General features: G+C 40.3%; 1 protein-coding gene across 1 annotated transcript; it reads right to left on the reverse strand.

The window, feature by feature from the left end:
• Positions 1-4562: 4562 nt before the first annotated feature.
• LOC145876404 (uncharacterized) lies at positions 4563-16430 on the reverse strand. The gene is made up of 2 exons (XM_082972183.1): positions 15906-16430; positions 4563-8417 (listed from the first exon to the last, which is right to left on the reverse strand). The coding sequence occupies exons 1-2, from the start codon at positions 16192-16194 to the stop codon at positions 6943-6945; spliced, it is 1764 nt and encodes a 587-aa protein (XP_082828309.1). The 5' UTR covers positions 16195-16430; the 3' UTR covers positions 4563-6942.
• Positions 16431-19809: the final 3379 nt, after the last annotated feature.

The following is a 19809-nucleotide window of genomic DNA, read 5'->3' on the forward strand; positions in this document are numbered from 1 at the left end:
GAGAGTTGTGTGACTGTGATATGAGAGTTGTGTGACTGTGAAATGAGAGTTGTGTGACTGATATGAGAGTTGTGACTGTGATATGAAAGTTGTGTGACTGTGATATGAGAGTTGTGTGACTGTGATATGAGAGTTGTGTGACTGTGATATGAGTCTTAATCTGTCGTCTGGATAGTAACATATAGAAATATGCTTAATCAGATGATTGAAATGTGGATAATAAGCGGGATGATATTTTAGAAAGCAGCGGAAGGTCTATAGTTCCTGGGAGGCTTGATTTTGCCGTGGTCTCTGGGAGGTTAGAGAACCGTTGAGGATCCCATGGTCATTGTCTGGGAAACTAAAGTTTATTTTTGGTTCTGCTGGGAGGATGTTTGGAGAGATGCTTCGTTGCTATGGAGAGTCCCTGAAAAAGCAAATGGAATGGTTGTCGTGACTACCTGAGAATTTCTTACGTTTTCTATGGATTCTGTGAATATATGAAAATATGATGAATTGTATGTGTGTATAATGATTACTAGAGATTTGATGAAGTAATACTGGGAATATAATTAGATACAATTTAAACAACCCATATGTAGACGAACGTAGGCTTTGAGTTGGTATCTTTAATGGATCATTTGATAAAGATGAGGTTTAAGCATTATTAAACTGTCTACAAAGTCTGAGCAGTTGTCTCAGAAACTGATGGGAGTGTGTCCACTTTAGGGTAAGTTACCCTAACGATGTAACTATAAAACGCTTATTGGATTTTCTCCGTCCAGGTACTACATTTCAAATACATGTAAATCTACATTTGAAATGGGGGGGGGGGGGGGGGGGGGGTTCTTCCTGGTATGAGAGGAGTTGGGGGGGAGTTTAGTTAGTTAGTTAACGAAGCTAACATTAGCTAGTTCATTATCACAAAAGTGAGAACTGCTCTAGATTGGAAACTTACGTTAATGAGTGTAAAGCCATGTTGTCTTTATGGAAACGATATACAATATATGGGAAAGAATATAGTTGAGGAAATAATCCAAACCTAGTTGTGCCTAGTTAGGACATAACGTTAGCTAGCTAGCTAACGGTACTGTACTGTAGCTCATACAACCCCGACGGTCAAACCCGGCTTTCTAATATTTACGTTCATTAACTATAGTAACGTTATGGAAGATATTCACAGAAAACTATCATTGTCTTCGTTATTGATTATTAGTATGTTATATTATTATTATACATTATTTCGAGACATATTCAGAGCCAAACATCAACACAACTTTACCTTTTTAACTGTTGTCGCATCCAAACTTGTCACCATCGTTTTCAGTTGTAATTGCGAAGTTCCCGGAAGAAGTCCAGCAACAACGGAGGTTCCTCGATGAACCCACCTTCTAACAAGTTCTTTGAAGAACCTTTTGTGGCTGTTTTTTATTGACCAAGAACCCTACGGTTCTTAGGGGATCTGAGAACAACTCCAGTTGAACCCTTCATTTTTAGAGTTGTAGTCGGCTCTATTTACTCTCAGATTCAAACATGATAATTAGCATCAACGATCAAGTCAGCTGCTGCTGCTCCAATACAGTATGAGGTGAGACGGTGAACTGATGTTGAACTGGGCAGTCAGCTGCTGCTGCTCCAATACAGTATGAGGTGAGACGGTGAACTGATGTTGAACTGGGCAGTCAGCTGCTGCTGCTCCAATACAGTATGAGGTGAGATGGTGAACTGATGTTGAATCATAATGATTAAGTTAATTAAAATGAATTAGTGATACTATTAAAAAATAGTATTTGTCATATTAAATATATTACTCTATTGTTATCATATAGAAACATGATGGAATATTGTACATCATATTAAATATATTACGCTATTGTTATCATATAGAAACATCATGGAATATTGTACATCATATTAAATATATTACTCTATTGTTATCATATAGAAACATCATGGAATATTGTACATCATATTAAATATATTACTCTATTGTTATCATATAGAAACATCATGGAATATTGTACATCATATTAAATATATTACTCTATTGTTATCATATAGAAACATCATGGAATATTATACATCATATTAAATATATTACTCTATTGTTATCATATAGAAACATGATGGAATATTATACATCATATTAAATATATTACTCTATTGTTATCATATAGAAACATCATGGAATATTATACATCATATTAAATATATTACTCTATTGTTATCATATAGAAACATCATGGAATATTGTACATCATATTAAATATATTACTCTATTGTTATCATATAGAAACATCATGGAATATTATACATCATATTAAATATATTACTCTATTGTTATCATATAGAAACATCATGGAATATTGTACATCATATTAAATATATTACTCTATTGTTATCATATAGAAACATCATGGAATATTATACATCATATTAAATATATTACTCTATTGTTATCATATAGAAACATGATGGAATATTATACATCATATTAAATATATTACTGTATTGTTATCATATAGAAACATCATGGAATATTGTACATCATATTAAATATATTACTCTATTGTTATCATATAGAAACATGATGGAATATTGTACATCATATTAAATATATTACTCTATTGTTATCATATAGAAACATCATGGAATATTGTACATCATATTAAATATATTACTCTATTGTTATCATATAGAAACATGATGGAATATTGTACATCATATTAAATATATTACTCTATTGTTATCATATAGAAACATGATGGAATATTGTACATCATATTAGCATCAACATACATTATTGTTTCATTCAATTTCACATAATAAGGATATTTAATATTTTCAAGTTCAGAACTCATCACCTGCTATGTAAAAGAGACAGAAGAATGCACAATGGTCAATGCTATCTGGGATCCTTGGGACATCCCTACCCTAAACCCTAACCTTAACCCCTACCTTAACCATTTTAAATGTCAACTTCAACGGGCTAGGGACGTCCCAAGGATGTATCTCTACCTGAAAATACATGATCTAAGTGATTGATAGTTGGTATTCAGCAGTCATAAAGCCTTATTTACTTTAACGAACTACTAAAATAGTGATTTAGTCAGACAGCATAGACAGCAGCTCTACACTTTATTGACTGACTGATCCATTCATCCTTCCATCCCTCCTCAGCCTTCCTCTCCTCTGAAGACCCAGTGAGGGTGGAGCTCAGTCAGAGCTGTTGAGGGACTGGTTAGGAAGAACACTTCTACAGCCAGAGAGGTGAGAGGTCACACATGGTTTAGATGGTAAATATTTATGTCCCCTTAGCGGTTCATCACGTCAGCAAAAGGGAATATGTTCCATCATCTATGTTTATTTACATTAGTGCAAATTGTCCACTGATATCGGTGTAATTTCTCACCCCTTTAAGCTGTATGAAAGTGAATTTCCCCTTAGGCATACATACATGTTTTTTGTTATTACCCGAGCCACCTGAGCCACTGCCTGTTCACCCGCTATCATTCAGAAGGCGATATCAGTACAGGTGCATCAAAGCTGGGACCGAAAGACTGAAAAACAGCTTCTATCTCAAGGCCATCAGACTGTTAAATAGCACAGAGAGGCTGCAGCCTACATATAGACTTGACATCATTGGCCACTTTAATAAATGGAACACTAGTCACTTTAATAATGTTTACATATCATTTCTCATCTCATATGTATAAACTGTATCTCAGTCTATGCTGCTCTGACATTGTTTATCCATATATTTATATATTCCTAATTCCATTCCTTTACTTAGATTTGTGTGTATTAGGTATTTGTTGTGAAATTGTTAGATATTAATTGTTAGATATTACTGCACTGTGGGAACTAGAAGGACAAGCATTTCACTACACCTGCAATAACATCTGCTGAACACCTGTATGTGACCAACAACATTTGATTTATTATGAAGGTCATTTGTGTCAAATGTACTTTTCCCCTCATTCACCCCATCTCTTTACATTGCTGATGCATAATCAGTGGCCTGACTGTGTCAAAGGCCCATCCTGGTAGATCTGAACCTAATGCAGCTTGGAGTGATCAGATGACAGAAGTCACATTTAGGTGCCAGGTGTAACTGAGGCCATAGATGCTCCATATCCATTACTTTGAGAGTTTTATATAATATGACTAAATGTGTTTCTGTGTTGCAGGGACAGTCAAGAAATGTAACAGCAAGGCCACAGAACATGACATAAGCAGAGCTGTGGGAGACCACTTCAAGCCTCTGGTAGAGCCGGGGGTGGTGTTTACCACTCCACCACGCCTTCAGCAGGCTGGAAAAGTGGGATTGATCTGGTTGATCCATTTGTTTGTGTCCGTTTCCAGTAGTTGAATCCTTTGACATATTGTTGAATTAAACATTTATCTTCAACAAATGCACTGGGTTGGTTGAAAAGTGATACTAAACGTACATACCAGCACTATTTTGACATAGTGGGAAATATACTGAATTTATACTTTTTTCATAATAAGATGGACCAAGATACGTATTGGTTTTGCAAGAGTCTGTTGATTGTCAGTCATTATGTTAATTTCTTTTGCAATATGTTCAAATCAAGCTTTATTTATACAACACATTTCAGACATGGATGCTTCACAGGAAAAAAATAAAACAATGAAAATAAACAGAAATATTTACCACAACAAACATAAGATTAACAACTGAAAGACGAATTAGCATTCTAAGGAAAATCCATTGATTAAAATATTAATTGGATGCAACATCCAACCCAAAATATAAGCATGTTTTTTGGAGGGGCTCTGAAAGACACTATGGGGGTGTCCACTGGAAGTTGACTAGTAACAACAACTGGGACCTAAAAGACACCCACCATGAGACCCACTAAATCTGCCCAAGAAGAGGAAAACAAAAGAAAAACCCACACCAAACTTAAAGACAGGAAGTAAACCAAAAAGGTGGCGCAACTAAAGGTGTTGACTCTCCACATGTATCAAGACAACTGGAGCACTGGGCCAGACACTCTTAAATAGAACCTGGACCAGCTCAGGTGAAACACCTTCCCACTAACGAGATGGACAAGCCAGCACAGGTGTAACACATACTGACTAACGAGGTGACACCAATCAGTGCGTCCTACGTGCTAACGGGCTAGACGTGCTAACGAGCTAGACGTGCTAACGGGCTATACGGGCTGACGAGCTAGACGTGCTAACGAGCTAGACGGGCTAACGAGCTGACGTGCTAACGAGCTAGACGTGCTAACGAGCTAGACGGGCTAACGAGCTAGACGTGCTAACCAGCTAGACGTGCTAACGAGCTAGACGGGCTAACGAGCTAGACGTGCTAACGAGCTAACGGGCTAGACGGGCTAACGGGCTAGACGAGCTGACGAGCTAGACGTGCTAACGAGCTAGACGTGCTAAAGTCCAACCTCAAAACATAAATGGAAAAACCAAAGCCTGTAACACCTTAAGACAACAAATATATCCTATATTTTTGTTGGAAAAGTTTGCTCACCACCAACAGAAAACAACTTCCATTTCACATTATAATCAACTACAATGCTTCACCTTCACCAATATAAACATGGTGTCTACTGGATGTCAACAATTAAAAACAAGAAAAAAAACACGTATTTCTAAATAATAATATACAATAGTATTATTTGTTTCTCCTTTTTCTTTCTATAGAATCCTAAATCCCACTAGCTTCTAGAACTCTCGTCTTCCTAAATCCCACTAGCTTCTAGAACTCTCGTCTTCCTAAATCCCACTAGATTCTAGAACACTCGTCTTCCTAAAACTCACTAGCTTCTAGAACTCTCGTCCCCTTGGAACGAGCCCAAACAAAACTCATCTCCAATACGGAAAAACGTGCAGTCAAAATACATTGTGATCCATGGCAACGCACTGTCTAAATACAAAACTTTTTGACTGCCCACCTTGAGACAATCAGCAACCAAGTTGTCCTCACCACAGACATGTCTGATTTCAAGAGGAAACTCCTGCAATATCCATAGTAACTTTCCACCTCACTGCAGAGCTTCTCTCCCTTTTCAGGGTTCACTAGATAGGCATGTTGTTGGATCGGGGCCCAGTCCCCAATGTCATGCTCTAGTACATTTGGGTTGGCACATCTGAGAATGAACCCTGATATTTTAAAAGCAGGGCAACAATGTCAATATAATTGTACCAAAAATTGTCAGTTGGTTGCATGAATAAATATCATCAATAAATCGATTACTAAATCTGATCATGAAATGTAAATATGAAATATTTGGTTGCATAGTCATATTTTCAATGTCTTTTCAATGACATGTTGCTAGATGGGATATCCCCAATGTCAAAACACAGTTTTAACGTGTCCAAATCAATAACCAATATGCAGAAACAGTTTGGGATATATTGAAAACATAAAATGTGCTATATACACAAACATCTGCCACAATAATCATGTTACTCCTTATAAAATAGGGGGAAATTAGGGGGAAATCAGGTTGTACGTGATGTTGAAACTAACAACTAAACAAAACACATGGAAATGGGAGATATATTTTACCTCACTGATTAGAGGACAACTTGCAGAAGACAGTCAGCTACATTTTGGAGTGATGCATTTAAATGTAGGGGTCGCTAAACAAAGGAACACAACACTTATTTGTCATAACTCATCGATATCATGTTAAAATCATTTGTGTGACAGGAGGGAGATGAAGTTGCACGTCCTGTTAAAACGAACAGCTCAAAAAGCACACGGAATCTGGGAATAATGTGTACATCCCTGGTTAGAGGACAATTTTTAGAAAGCAGCTAGCTACATTTTGAAGTGTTGCATTTTGATTCAAGTGCGTCACCAACATGGTAAGTGTAACACAGCTCTTTTTGGTTCTACATTGTGACATCATTAAAATACTCCTTCTACAATGTTAAAACATTCTACATTGTGACATTATTTCATTGATATCATGAAACAACTCCTTCATGTATTTTCTGATGTTTAATCAGAGATCTGTTATCAGAGTATCTCTTCCCACATTGATCACAGCTAGGAGATTTCTCTCCTGTGTGTGTTCTCTGATGTGATACTAGGCTGGTTAGCCAAGAAAATCTTGTCCCACATTGACTACAGCTATATTGTTTCTCTCCTGTGTGTGTTCTCTGGTGTATAGTGAGATAGCTAGACGTAGAAAAACTCTTCCCACATTGAGTACAGCTATATGGTTTCTCTCCTGTGTGTGTTCTCTGGTGTATAGTGAGATAGCTAGACGTAGAAAAACTCTTCCCACATTGAGTACAGCTATATGGTTTTTCTCCTGTATGAGTTCTCTGGTGTTTAGTGAGATAGCTAGATGTAGAAAAACTATTCCCACATTGGTTACAGCTAAAAGGTTTCTCTCCTGTGTGTGTTCTCTGGTGTATAGTGAGATAGCTAGATGTAGAAAAACTATTCCCACATTGGTTACAGCTATAAGGTTTCTCTCCTGTGTGTGTTCTCTGGTGTAATATCAGGCCGTCTGACCGAGTAAAACTCTTCCCACATTGATTACAGCTATAAGGTTTCTCTCCTGTGTGTGTTTTCTGGTGCTTCTTCATATTCTGTGAAGTTGAGAATATTTTTCCACAATCTGAACAGTGGAAAGATTTCTCTCCTGTGTGTGTTTTCTGGTGTAGAGTCAGAGAGCCAGATGCAGCAAAACTCTTCCCACATTGATCACAGCTATATTGTTTCTCTCCTGTGTGTGTTTTCTGGTGTAATATCAGGCTGTCTGGCCGAGTAAAACTCTTCCCACATTGATTACAGCTATAAGGTTTCTCTCCTGTGTGTACTCGCTGGTGTTTAGTCAGATGGCAAGATGAAATATAAGTCTTCCCACATTGATCACAGCTATAAGGTTTCTCTCCTGTGTGTGTTCTCTGGTGTATTATCAGGCTGTCTGGCCGAGTAAAACTCTTCCCACATTGATTACAGCTATAAGATTTCTCTCCTGTGTGTACTCGCTGGTGTCTACTCAGATGGCAAGATGAAATATAAGTCTTCCCACATTGATCACAGCTATAAGGTTTCTCTCCTGTGTGTGTTCTCTGGTGTGATAACAGGTTGCTTGACTGAGTAAAACTCTTCCCACATTGAGTACAGCTGTACGGTTTCTCTCCAGTGTGAATTCTCAGGTGTACTTTTAGTGCTTTTAAACTTGAGTAACTCTTCCCACAATCAAAACAGTGGTGAGATTTCTCTCCTGTGTGTGTTCGCTGGTGTATTTTAAGTTCTGATGAAGATTTGCAATGTTTTCCACAGTCAGAGCAGCAGATAGATTTCTTCCCTGTGGGTCTCTGCTGGTGTTTCTTGAGGTGATAGAATCTGGACAGACTCTTCTCTGACTCGTCAGCATCATGATGTTGAGGCTCCCCAGAGGATCCATGATAGTCACGTCTCTCACCTGTGTGAACAAGTCAGACAGATAGTTAAAGGCTCACAACAGCAGAAATCCACTGAAAAAGGTGATGCCAACAGCGTAGCCATGATACTGTACAACAATTGACGTCTGTAATGAATGTTAAAATGACTTGACAATTGTCTTAAGACAGTCAAGTGAGCAACAATAGTCATATTTAGTCTTGTTTTCACATTAGTAGTAACTAGAAATAAGTAAAAGGTGTTGAACTCCTAAGCAGTGTGCCAGGCGACTTTTGTTCTCAAATATAGGCACCTTTCTGTGTTTGCTAAAATTGCGACAAGGGCGATGCGCACACAATTTGATTGCAGAAACACCTCCCTGCTAATGCAGAAACCGCTAGTTATGGATGTAGTATATCTGCCTGGAGCAAAAATGGTGAGCAAGTGGCCTAAGCTGTGCCATTAGAGATTCTGGGTTCGAGTCCAAGCTCTGTTGCAGCCGGCCGCGACCGGGAGGCCCATGGGGCGACGCACAATTGGCCCAGCGTCGTCCGGGTTAGGGGAGGGTTTGGCCGGCAGGGATATCCTTGTTTCATCGCGCACTGGCGACTCCTGTGGCGGGCCGGGCGCAGTGCACGCTGACCAGGTCGCCAGGTGTACAGTGTTTCCTCCGACACATTGGTGCTGCTGGCTTCCGGGTTGGATGGGCATTGTGTCAAGAAGAATCGCGGCTAGGTTGGGTTGTGTTGTGTTTCGGAGGACGCATGGCTCTCGACCTTCGCCTCTCCAGAGTCCGTATGGGAGTTGCAGCAATGAGACAAGACTATGTACCAATTGGGGAGAAAAAAGGGGTGAAAAAAAAAATATATTTAACAAATGGTGAGCAAAGATTAGTTTTCACAATGTATTCTGAATATTACAGCACTAGATCAGGAGTGTTACTCAAGGAAACTCACATTAAGCTCTGTGTCTATTCACTAATTCACCACCGTGGGGGAAACTCAGGGGAGTTCTCATAGGCTGACAGCAAAAATAGCCTCCATTTCCAGGTTGATTATGATTATTATCATCATTTGACACTACTTTGGATTATAATTGTAAGGCTCGTTTGAATGTCCTGATTTAATATAATATTTGTGTTATTGTCAAATGTACTACTTTATATTTAAAAACGACTTCAACCAGTAAAATGCTCATTGGCTAGTTTTCCATCAGCCTGACATCAGCCTGACAATGAGGTTTTGTCCACTAAGTGTATGCCAAAATGGTCTATAATCTCACCTAACAATAACATAGACCTACTGTAGGACCCATAACTTCACCTAACAACAACATAGACCTAGGACTATAAATCATTTAATATTTTAGGTGAAACAAGGAGACTAAAATGTCTTTGTCATGACAATTCATAACCTGATCACCAGATAATTTTGTGAATAATCCCACTAGGCTACTCTGTAATGTGTTGTCATTCTAAATGTCCTGAATAAAGGAAAATAGCTCTGTGTGTTGTACAATAGCCTATCCATCAAGGAACAGTTCTCTACACATTATGAGCTAAGTATCTCCGTTTCCAAACGGACTAACGAGACCCTACTGTAAATCAAGTAGACAATAACACATTATAAATATCGATTTGTTTGGGATGTTGGATCCAACGTGGAGCACGGCATAACTGTCTTTACCGGTGTAATGAATGAAGAACTACGTTTGACTGGCATGCAGAAAATGATTTCCTGGATCAGCTGATGATAGTTGAACATGTGACTGTAACTAAACAGCTACAGTATTAAGTATTATGTGTAATTATTGAAGAACCGCATTAATGACAGTATCCATTTGGGAGTTGTCAATAAAGTTAAGGTGACTCTCGGTTAGAACCATTGGATTTAGTAAACTCTGAAATGATTTAGGATTTCTGTGCCCATGAAAACTGTTTTCCCAGCGTAACAAAAGGAGACACTAAATGTTACGTAGGTAGAGAGCATTTCGGAGATCTGAATATACAAAACAACTGTCCGACAGCAAGATCCAGTATTTAAGTTAAAGTTCATCATATGACAAGCATAACGTTATGACTATAACTACTGTTCCCTGAAGGAGGGAAACTAGGTACAACATACTATTAAATCCACACGTTATGACTATAACTACTGTTCCCTGAAGGAGGGAAACTAGGTACAACATACTATTAAATCCACTGGCTTACTGGTGTTCTTCCATGCCGTCCATGGGAGGGGTGCGTCACTTGAGTGGGTTGAGTCACTGACGTTGTCTTCCTGTCTGGGTTGGCGCCCCCCCTTGGGCTGTGCCGTGGCGGAGATCTTTGTGGGCTATACTCGGCCTTGTCCCGGGATGGTATGTTGGTGGTTGGAGATATCCCTCCAGTGGTGTGGAGGCTGCGCTTTGGCAAAGTGGGTGGGGTAATATCCTACCTGTTTGGCCCTGTCCGGGGGTTTCATCAGATGGGGCCACAGTGTCTCCTGACCCCTCCTGTCTCAGCCTCCAGTATTTATGCTGCAGTAGTTTATGTGTCGGGGGGGCTAGGGTCAGTCTGTCACATCTGGAGTATTTCTCTTGTCTTTTCCGGTGTCCTGTGTGAATTTAAATATGCTCTCTCTAATTCTCGGAGGACCTGAGCCCTAGGACCATGCCTCAGGACTACCTGGCTTGATGACTCCTTGCTGTCCCCAGTTCACCTGGCCGTGCTGCTGCTCCAGTTCAAACTATTCTGCCTGCAGCTATGGAACCCTGACCTGTTCACCGGAGGTGCTACCTGTCAAAGACCTGTTGTTTTCAACACTCTAGAGAGCAGGAGCGGTAGAGATACTCTCAAAGATCGGCTATGAAAAAGCCAACTGACACTTACTCTTGTGTTACTGACTTGTTGCACCCTCGACAACTACTATGATTATTATTATTTGACCATGCTGGTCATTTATGAACATTTGAACATCTTGGCCATGTGCTGTTATAATCTCCACCCGGCACAGCCAGAAGAGGACTGGCCACCCCTCATAGCCTGGTTCCTCTCTAGGTTTCTTCCTAGGTTTTGGCCTTTCTCTGGAGTTTTTGCTAGCCACCGTGCTTCTACACCTGCATTGCTTGCTGTTTGAGGTTTTAGGCTGGGTTTCTGTACAGCACTTTGTGATATCAGCTGATGTAAGAAATACATTTGATTTGATTTGTGACTATAATTACTGTTCCCTGAAGGAGGGAAACTAGGTACAACATACTATTAAATCCACACCTCGCTGGAAGCCCCGCATTCCACAGGTGATGAGCGTGAGACTCGGATATATTCCTTAACCTGTTAGGGCTAGGGGGCAGTATTGACACGGCTGGATAAAAAACCTACCCGATTTAATCTGGTTACCACTCCTACCCAGTAACTACAATATGCATATACTTATTACATATGGATAGAAAACACCCTAAATTTTCTAAAACTGTTTGAATGGTGTCTGTGAGTATAACAGAACTCAAATGGCAGGTCAAAACCTGAGAGATTCCTTTACAGGAAGTGGCCTGTCTGACCATTTCTTGAACTTCTTTTCCATCTCTATCATTTACTAAGGATCTCTGCTCTAACGTGACACTTCCCACGTCGTCCATAGGCGCTCAGAGCCCGGGAAAAAACAGAATGTCGTCATTCCAGCCCCAGGCTGAAACACATTATCGCCTTTCTCAAGTGGCCGATCAAGGGACACTGGGCTTATGCGCGTGACCCGACCGCCCCCGCCTTTGGGATTTTTTCCTCTGTTTGCCGAAAAGGAGATTCCCTGTCGGAATATTATCGCTTTTCTACGAGAAAAATGGCGTAAAAATTGATTTTAAACAGCGGTTGACATGCTTCGAAGTACGGTAATGGAATATTTAGAATTTTATTGTCACGAATTGCGCCATGCGCGCGACACTTCTTTACTATTTCGGATAGTGTCTGGAATGCACAAACAAAACGCCGCTATTCGGATATAACGATGGATTATTTTGGACCAAACCAACATTTGTTATTGAAGTAGCAGTCCTGGGTGTGCATTCTGACGAAGACAACAAAAGGTAATCAAACTTTTATAATAGTAAATATGATTATGGTGAGTGCTAAACTTGCCGGGTGTCTAAATAGCGAGCCCGTGATGCCTGGGCTATGTACTTAGAATATTGCAAAATGTGCTTTCACCAAAAAGCTATTTTAAAATCGGACATATCGAGTGCATAGAGGAGGTCTGTATCTATAATTCTTAAAATAATTGTTATGCTTTTTGTGAACGTTTATCGTGAGTAATTTAGTAAAATGTTAGCGAATTCCCCGGAAGTTTGCGGGGGGTATGCTAGTTCTGAACGTCACATGCTAATGTAAAAAGCTGGTTTTTGATATAAATATGAACTTGATTGAACAAAACATGCATGTATTGTATAACATAATGTCCTAGGGTTGTCATCTGATGAAGATCATCAAAGGTGAGTGCTGCATTTAGCTGTCTTCTGGGTTTTGGTGACATTATATGCTGGCTTGAAAAATGGGTGTCTGATTATTTCTGGCTTGGTACTCTGCTGACATAATCTAATGTTTTGCTTTCGTTGTAAAGCCTTTTTGAAATCGGACAGTGTGGTTAGATTAACGAGAGTCTTGTCTTTAAATAGCTGTAAAATAGTCATATGTTTGAGAAATTGAAGTAATAGGATTTTTAAGGTTTTGAAAATCGCGCCACAGGCTGCCAGTGGCTGTTACGTAGCGTCCCACCTAGCCCATAGAGGTTAAATGATTTAATCCTTAAATGTAATACCTCACTTCACCGACCCAGGAAGTGGAGGAGCCAAACAGGTGTTGTAACTCGTTCATAACTGGCACGCAGATCGTAGAAATGGTAAGATAAATTGGCACTTCAAACGGAAATGGAAAAAGTTTGCCTATTTTACCGGAAACTTCAGGAGCATAACGTCAGAATTAACGAAGGCCAGCAGCAGGTGGGGAATTGGTTATTTTCTTCTGGTTATATTGACCTCTGGCTTCCTCAAGTAATTTGTTTGTGTTAATTATTTAATCAAATGCTTGAAGCATCAGTTCAATTCAAGTTCTGCACATACAGTTGATTTTATTAAACACATGGGGTGTGTCTATATGAACAAATACACGTCATAAAATTTCAACCAATCAATTGGTAGAAAGAATACAGTAGGTTGTATCTCTCTAGGTCATGCCAGTAGGTTACAGTAGGTTGTATCTCTCTAGGTCATGCCAGTAGGTTACAGTAGGTTGTAACTCTCTAGGTCATGCCAGTAGGTTACAGTAGGTTGTAACTCTCTAGGTCATGCCAGTAGGCTACAGTAGGTTGTATCTCTCTAGGTCATGCCAGTAGGTTACAGTAGGTTGTAACTCTCTAGGTCATGCCAGTAGGCTACAGTAGGTTGTATCTCTCTAGGTCATGCCAGTAGGTTACAGTAGGTTGAACCTCTCTAGGTCATGCCAGTAGGTTACAGTAGGTTGTATCTCTCTAGATCATGCCAGTAGGTTACAGTAGGTTGTAACTCTCTAGGTCATGCCAGTAGGTTACAGTAGGTTGTACCTCTCTAGGTCATGCCAGTAGGTTACAGTAGGTTGTAACTCTCTAGGTCATGCCAGTAGGTTACAGTAGGTTGTAACTCTGTAGGTCATGCCAGTAGACTACAGTAGGTTGTATCTCTCTAGGTCATGCCAGTAGGTTACAGTAGGTTGTAACTCTCTAGGTCATGCCAGTAGGTTACAGTAGGTTGAACCTCTCTAGGTCATGCCAGTAGGTTACAGTAGGTTGTATCTCTCTAGGTCATGCCAGTAGGTTACAGTAGGTTGTACCTCTCTAGGTCATGCCAGTAGGTTACAGTAGGTTGTACCTCTCTAGGTCATGCCAGTAGGTTACAGTAGGTTGTACCTCTCTAGGTCATGCCAGTAGGTTACAGTAGGTTGTAACTCTCTAGGTCATGCCAGTAGGTTACAGTAGGTTATAACTCTCTAGGACATGCCAGTAGGCTACAGTAGGTTTTAACTCTCTAGGTCATGCCAGTAGGTTACAGTAGGTTGTAACTCTCTAGGACATGCCAGTAGGCTACAGTAGGTTGTATCTCTCTAGGTCATGCCAGTAGGTTACAGTAGGTTGTACCTCTCTAGGTCATGCCAGTAGGTTACAGTAGGTTGTACCTCTCTAGGTCATGCCAGTAGGTTACAGTAGGTTGTACCTCTCTAGGTCATGCCAGTAGGTTACAGTAGGTTGTATCTCTCTAGGTCATGCCAGTAGGTTACAGTAGGTTGTATCTCTCTAGGTCATGCCAGTAGGCTACAGTAGGTTGTAACTCTCTAGGTCATGCCAGTAGGTTACAGTAGGTTGTATCTCTCTAGGTCATGCCAGTAGGTTACAGTAGGTTGTAACTCTCTAGGTCATGCCAGTAGGCTACAGTAGGTTGTAACTCTCTAGGTCATGCCAGTAGGTTACAGTAGGTTGTATCTCTCTAGGTCATGCCAATAGGCTACAGTAGGTTGTAACTCTCTAGGTCATGCCAGTAGGTTACAGTAGGTTGTAACTCTCTAGGTCATGCCAGTAGGTTACAGTAGGTTGTACCTCTCTAGGTCATGCCAGTAGGTTACAGTAGGTTGTACCTCTCTAGGTCATGCCAGTAGGTTACAGTAGGTTGTATCTCTCTAGGTCATGCCAGTAGGTTACAGTAGGTTGTATCTCTCTAGGTCATGCCAGTAGGTTACAGTAGGTTGTATCTCTCTAGGTCATGCCAGTAGGTTACAGTAGGTTGTAACTCTAGGTCATGCCAGTAGGTTTCAGTAGGCTGTATCCAAGTGGAAACAATTATCAACCCAATGTGGAAAGTGTTGAATTTGGTCAACAACAAAATTAATGGCTTATTTGCTACGTGAGGTTTACTTGATCTAACAGAAGTTTCGTAATGATTAAGTTGTTACGTGGACACGTGACATACCGACAACTTTGATAAAAACACTATTGGAGTTGTCTCCAGATCGCTATGCATATTCATGCTAGTAGCTTAGCATCTCTCTCCATTGAATACAGGCGGTTGACGACAACAACCCTCATAGAATATAAACAATAGATTACAATAATAAGATGTATCCACCAATCCAAAGACAGGATAGGCGGGAGATAGACAACCCACAGTGCAGCTTTGTGGACAACGACTCCCCTTGTTAGGACGGAGAGACATCTTGTCAGTATATCCATAATGTTTGGTGTAGACAACCCAACTCTCACATGGCTCTATTGGGGGTCACGGTGTGTAGTAAAACATCACTACATTAAAAACACTACATGCCGTGGCCCCCCAGTCTGCGGTCAGCAGATAGACCCTCCTCAAATATATATGTTAAGTCACTTTTTGGAAACGGAAAGGAGAAAACAAGGGGTAGCTTGTCTCTACGTCGTCTGATTCTGGACATATCAGTCATCATCCCAGGACCCTCCGTTGAAGAGGTATTGACGAGCCAACTCCGAATATCCAAAGTTAAAAACTAATTGAAGGCGGTACTTACTGGTGTTAATCAGATCTCCTATCTCCTCCTCTTCATCTTTCAATGTGACAGTAATCTCCCCTTCCTTCTTCACTCCAAAAACAGCATCATCCTCTTCTTCCTCTTGTTTAACTGAAACGTCTTTCTCTTCATCTTTCACTGTAACAGCCTCACCCTCTACTTCTTGTTTTACTGTAACATCCTCCTCTTCCTTCTCCTCTTTCACGACAATGTTCAGCCCCAGAGCTTCTGTCTCCGTCCAGCAGACCTCCTCTTCTTTAACAGGAGGGGAGTAGTTTAGGGAGCTCATGTTCGGGGATGTTAGCTAGCTAGCTATCATTAGCGACTAGGCTAATGCTAACTTAACCAGCCAGCTACTATAGCTGACTAATAAAAAATAACGTAATATTAAATTAAATAGGTTAACAAGTAGATACGACAGAAGTGTGTCTAAAACACAGTAGCTAATATAGACCGAAAGCGTATAAATAGCTTGATTCTTTCGGCTATGTTGGCTAGCAAGCTACCGAGGTGGTTGACGAGCTGTTTATGAAGAACCGTCCACTAGATTATACGTCACGCTGGCAGCATCGCCTGAAAGACGCACATCGCCGTCTGCTGACTGGAGGGAAACGCAGTTGAGGATCACATTTTATATTCAGTCAAAGATTATTTTACATGGATTTAATTAAATAATACTATTGAGACATACAAAGACAGGAATGTGGTGATTGATTAGTGAGAATAAAACATGTTTACTACAGCACATTTAAGGCAGTTTCATTCAGTCAAACAACATATAAATAAGTAGCCAGCTGCTGTAGGTCTATACTGCTCCTACATGGTGTAACAATACATCATGTAGATGTATATAATGAACAGACTAGGTCTATACTGCTGCTACATGGTGTAACAATACATCATGTAGATGTATATAATGAACAGACTAGGTCTATACTGCTCCTACATGGTGTAACAATTGTTAGGGTTGAACTGGCTATTTGTATGCATAACCTTTATAATATACTGGGGAAGCTATGCTACAATATTAAGTATATGAACTGCGAGTAAATCAACTGAAGACAAGAAGAACTACAACCGGCAACAGGAAGTGCGTCACGACGCTGGTTATCAGCCTACACGCCGACGACAGGAGGAGCAAGTTTAAACCACGCTCCTCCTCCCTCGGACAGGCCAGCATTGAGCAGGAACTATCTCTGTCAGTGTAAAAGACAGAACAATAGGATGTGTCGTCCTCTTCTCTGTTTTGCCCTGCGAGGTAAAACAGCGAGACCGTATATATACACGAACCACACATATACCACGCACGTGTTTGCATTAATTAAAGTACAGCTAAATCAGAAGTTACTATGTGCTGACTATTTTGTTCTGTTACCAGAAACGAACTGTCGCAACATTAACATGGTGAACCCCGACGGTCTGGTATATAGGACGTTTACGCTGAGCATTTAATCAGCCAATTGGACTTCGCTTTCGGGGAAACGGTGTACTTTACAAATTGTCCGGGCTACTAAAAACAGGTAAGCAGACACCTATTGTTATAATAACTAAAGATCTGCATATTGGCTTTAACCAAATTAATTTTGTGAAGCACCTGTTCGATGTAAGTGAACAAAATTATGAATTATTATGAGTAGATAAGAAATTTGATAGTCACCATTGTGAAATGCAAACCTGTGGTAGATGTGTTGTTATTAATGGTACCTTTGAGTATTTTGCACCTGGCGAGATCCGTAAAATATAAAAGGTGCGGTTAGGTTCAGGGAGAATACTGAAATCTATCGGCGAGATTCGTAAGGAAGGATACGATTAGGTTCGATGATATAGGGAATAATTGGGTTTGTAATTGGTATCGGCAATGATTCGTACATATAGAAATGCGGTTAGGTTCGATCGGGAAATTTTAGATAGAGAATAATTGGGTTTGTAATTGGTATCGGTAATGATTCGTACATATAAAAGTGCGGTTAGGTTCAAGGAATTACCCCGACAATGATCGTGAAATTTTAGATAAGAATACTGGATGACAGGCAAGATTCGTTCATATAAAGGTGCGGTTGGGTTCGGTAGAGTAATTCTTGGGAAAGGAGGTGAGGTTATAAGGCGAAATAAAAGAGGAATACTGAATTGAGGATTTAAAGATAAGAGAATAATGGTATAATAAAAGGATTGGAAATAAAATAATATGATACATTTAGGCGTGGAATAATAGGGAATAGTTTACTGTTTGAAATTATTAACGAAAAAGCAATAAAAGACGGGAGGAATATTTTAGATAGGACGATAATTGTGGCTATTGGCAAGGCCCATACTGCGGGAGTGGTTGGGTCTGAAGAATATATGGTTTAAATGAGAGATATTGTTGACTCGACTGGAGAGTTATCAAATTAGTTGATGTTTGAAGCTTGACACTGTAAAACACGGGTTTAAATAATTGGTTTGAAATGTTATGGAGTGATATTTGAATTGTATTGAATAACTCCGGTTCCATATAATTAGGTTAAAATAAGAACCGAGTTTAACTAAATAGGTTGAAATAAGTGGATTTAAATAAATAGTTAACGTGCTTTAAATAAGGGACTAATTATCGAATTGGTCAGAAATAAAAATGAAAATAATGCAGTAAAACTAAAATATGACTATCAGTGAAGAAGTGGAGAGAGTATTACAGGCTCTAAAATCCACGCTGGAAATCAACGGAGGGAAAGAATAGAAGAGACGAGGAGAGAAACTCTATATGGATTGGATAGAGGATGGTTGGGTATTGTCTCCTGATGGAGTTCCCACAGAAGGTGAGCCAGGTAGAATACTGGGAGCATTGAAGCGGAAAATTCAGAAAGCAGAGGGGAAATGGAAGAAAGCGGGATAACCCGGAGAAGGTACATTTATGGAAGCAATGGAGAAAGCCAGACAGAAGGAGAGAATAGGACTGATAATGATAGAGAAGCTTAAGTAAATGGGGAAAGAAAAACAAAGTAACGAGGAGGAACAGGAAAAGACAGAGAGGACTCCCACGGCTCACACAGAGACAACATCTAAAACCATATTATACCCCTCCCTGGCTGACCAGGGGTGGCGGGAGAAACCAGATAGCGAGGTGGTGGTAGTGGGACGGAGGCAACTATATCAAGTGCCGCCCGTAACTTTACCCCCTCCCCCATATGCTAGTCCTCAGGGAGCCGAGGGAGGTAAAGAGGAAGAGACACAGGGAGGAGGACAGGATGTAGCCACTTTATTAAAAAAGTGGATAGAAACAAAGGGAGATATAATGATAAGAACGTGGGGTCGAGAGCGTGTAAGTGGTGCTGCACCACCCAGAGCCCCCAGTAGACCCGTTTACCATAACCAAAGTCCGGATGGGAATAGACAAAAGAAAGGGGGAGATGGATGCTTTAACTGTCACAAACCGGGTCATTTTGCTAGAGAATGTGAGGTTCTGTGTAAACACTGCAATAAAATAGGTCGAAACTGCAAAAAGAGTGAATCGGTTGAGATAGAGCAACTAACAGTAACTGTCGGGGTAACAGAGTACCTGATAACAAACCTAGGAGAAATAGCGGGGAGGAGCAGAGACTCCGTAGACAGAAGGGGAAAAACAGGGAGATACGCTGACAAAGACGGAGTGAAGCGGTGTTTTAACTGCGATAGGACGGGACATCTCGCAAGAAACTGTTATACACCCTGTAAACATTGTGACGGAGTTGGACATAACCACCGAAATTTCACCTCCAAGCAATAGCATTGGTGGTTCAGTGGTAGAATTTTCGCCTGCCACGCGGGAGGCCTGGGTTCGGATCCCAGCCCATGCACTATGGGACTAAAATTTTATTGTTATGTTTTGAATGGAACCATAAGGTTGATGGTGGTTGTTTAAGATATAAACCGAACGTTTTGATGGCTTGTT

The sequence above is a fragment of the Salmo salar genome, unplaced genomic scaffold (assembly GCF_965601325.2).
Source record: "Salmo salar unplaced genomic scaffold, fSalSal1 ptg000587l, whole genome shotgun sequence".
Classification (NCBI taxonomy): Eukaryota; Metazoa; Chordata; class Actinopteri; order Salmoniformes; family Salmonidae; genus Salmo; species Salmo salar.

Bases quoted from the DNA above. Each gene is read 5' to 3' on its own strand.
- LOC145876404 (XM_082972183.1), bottom strand. From the start codon at position 16,194: ATGAGCTCCCTAAACTACTCCCCTCCTGTTAAAGAAGAGGAGGTCTGC. The intron at 8,418-15,905 runs GTAAGTACCGCC...TTGTTCACACAG, and splicing joins AGGAGATCTGATTAACACCA to GTGAGAGACGTGACTATCAT.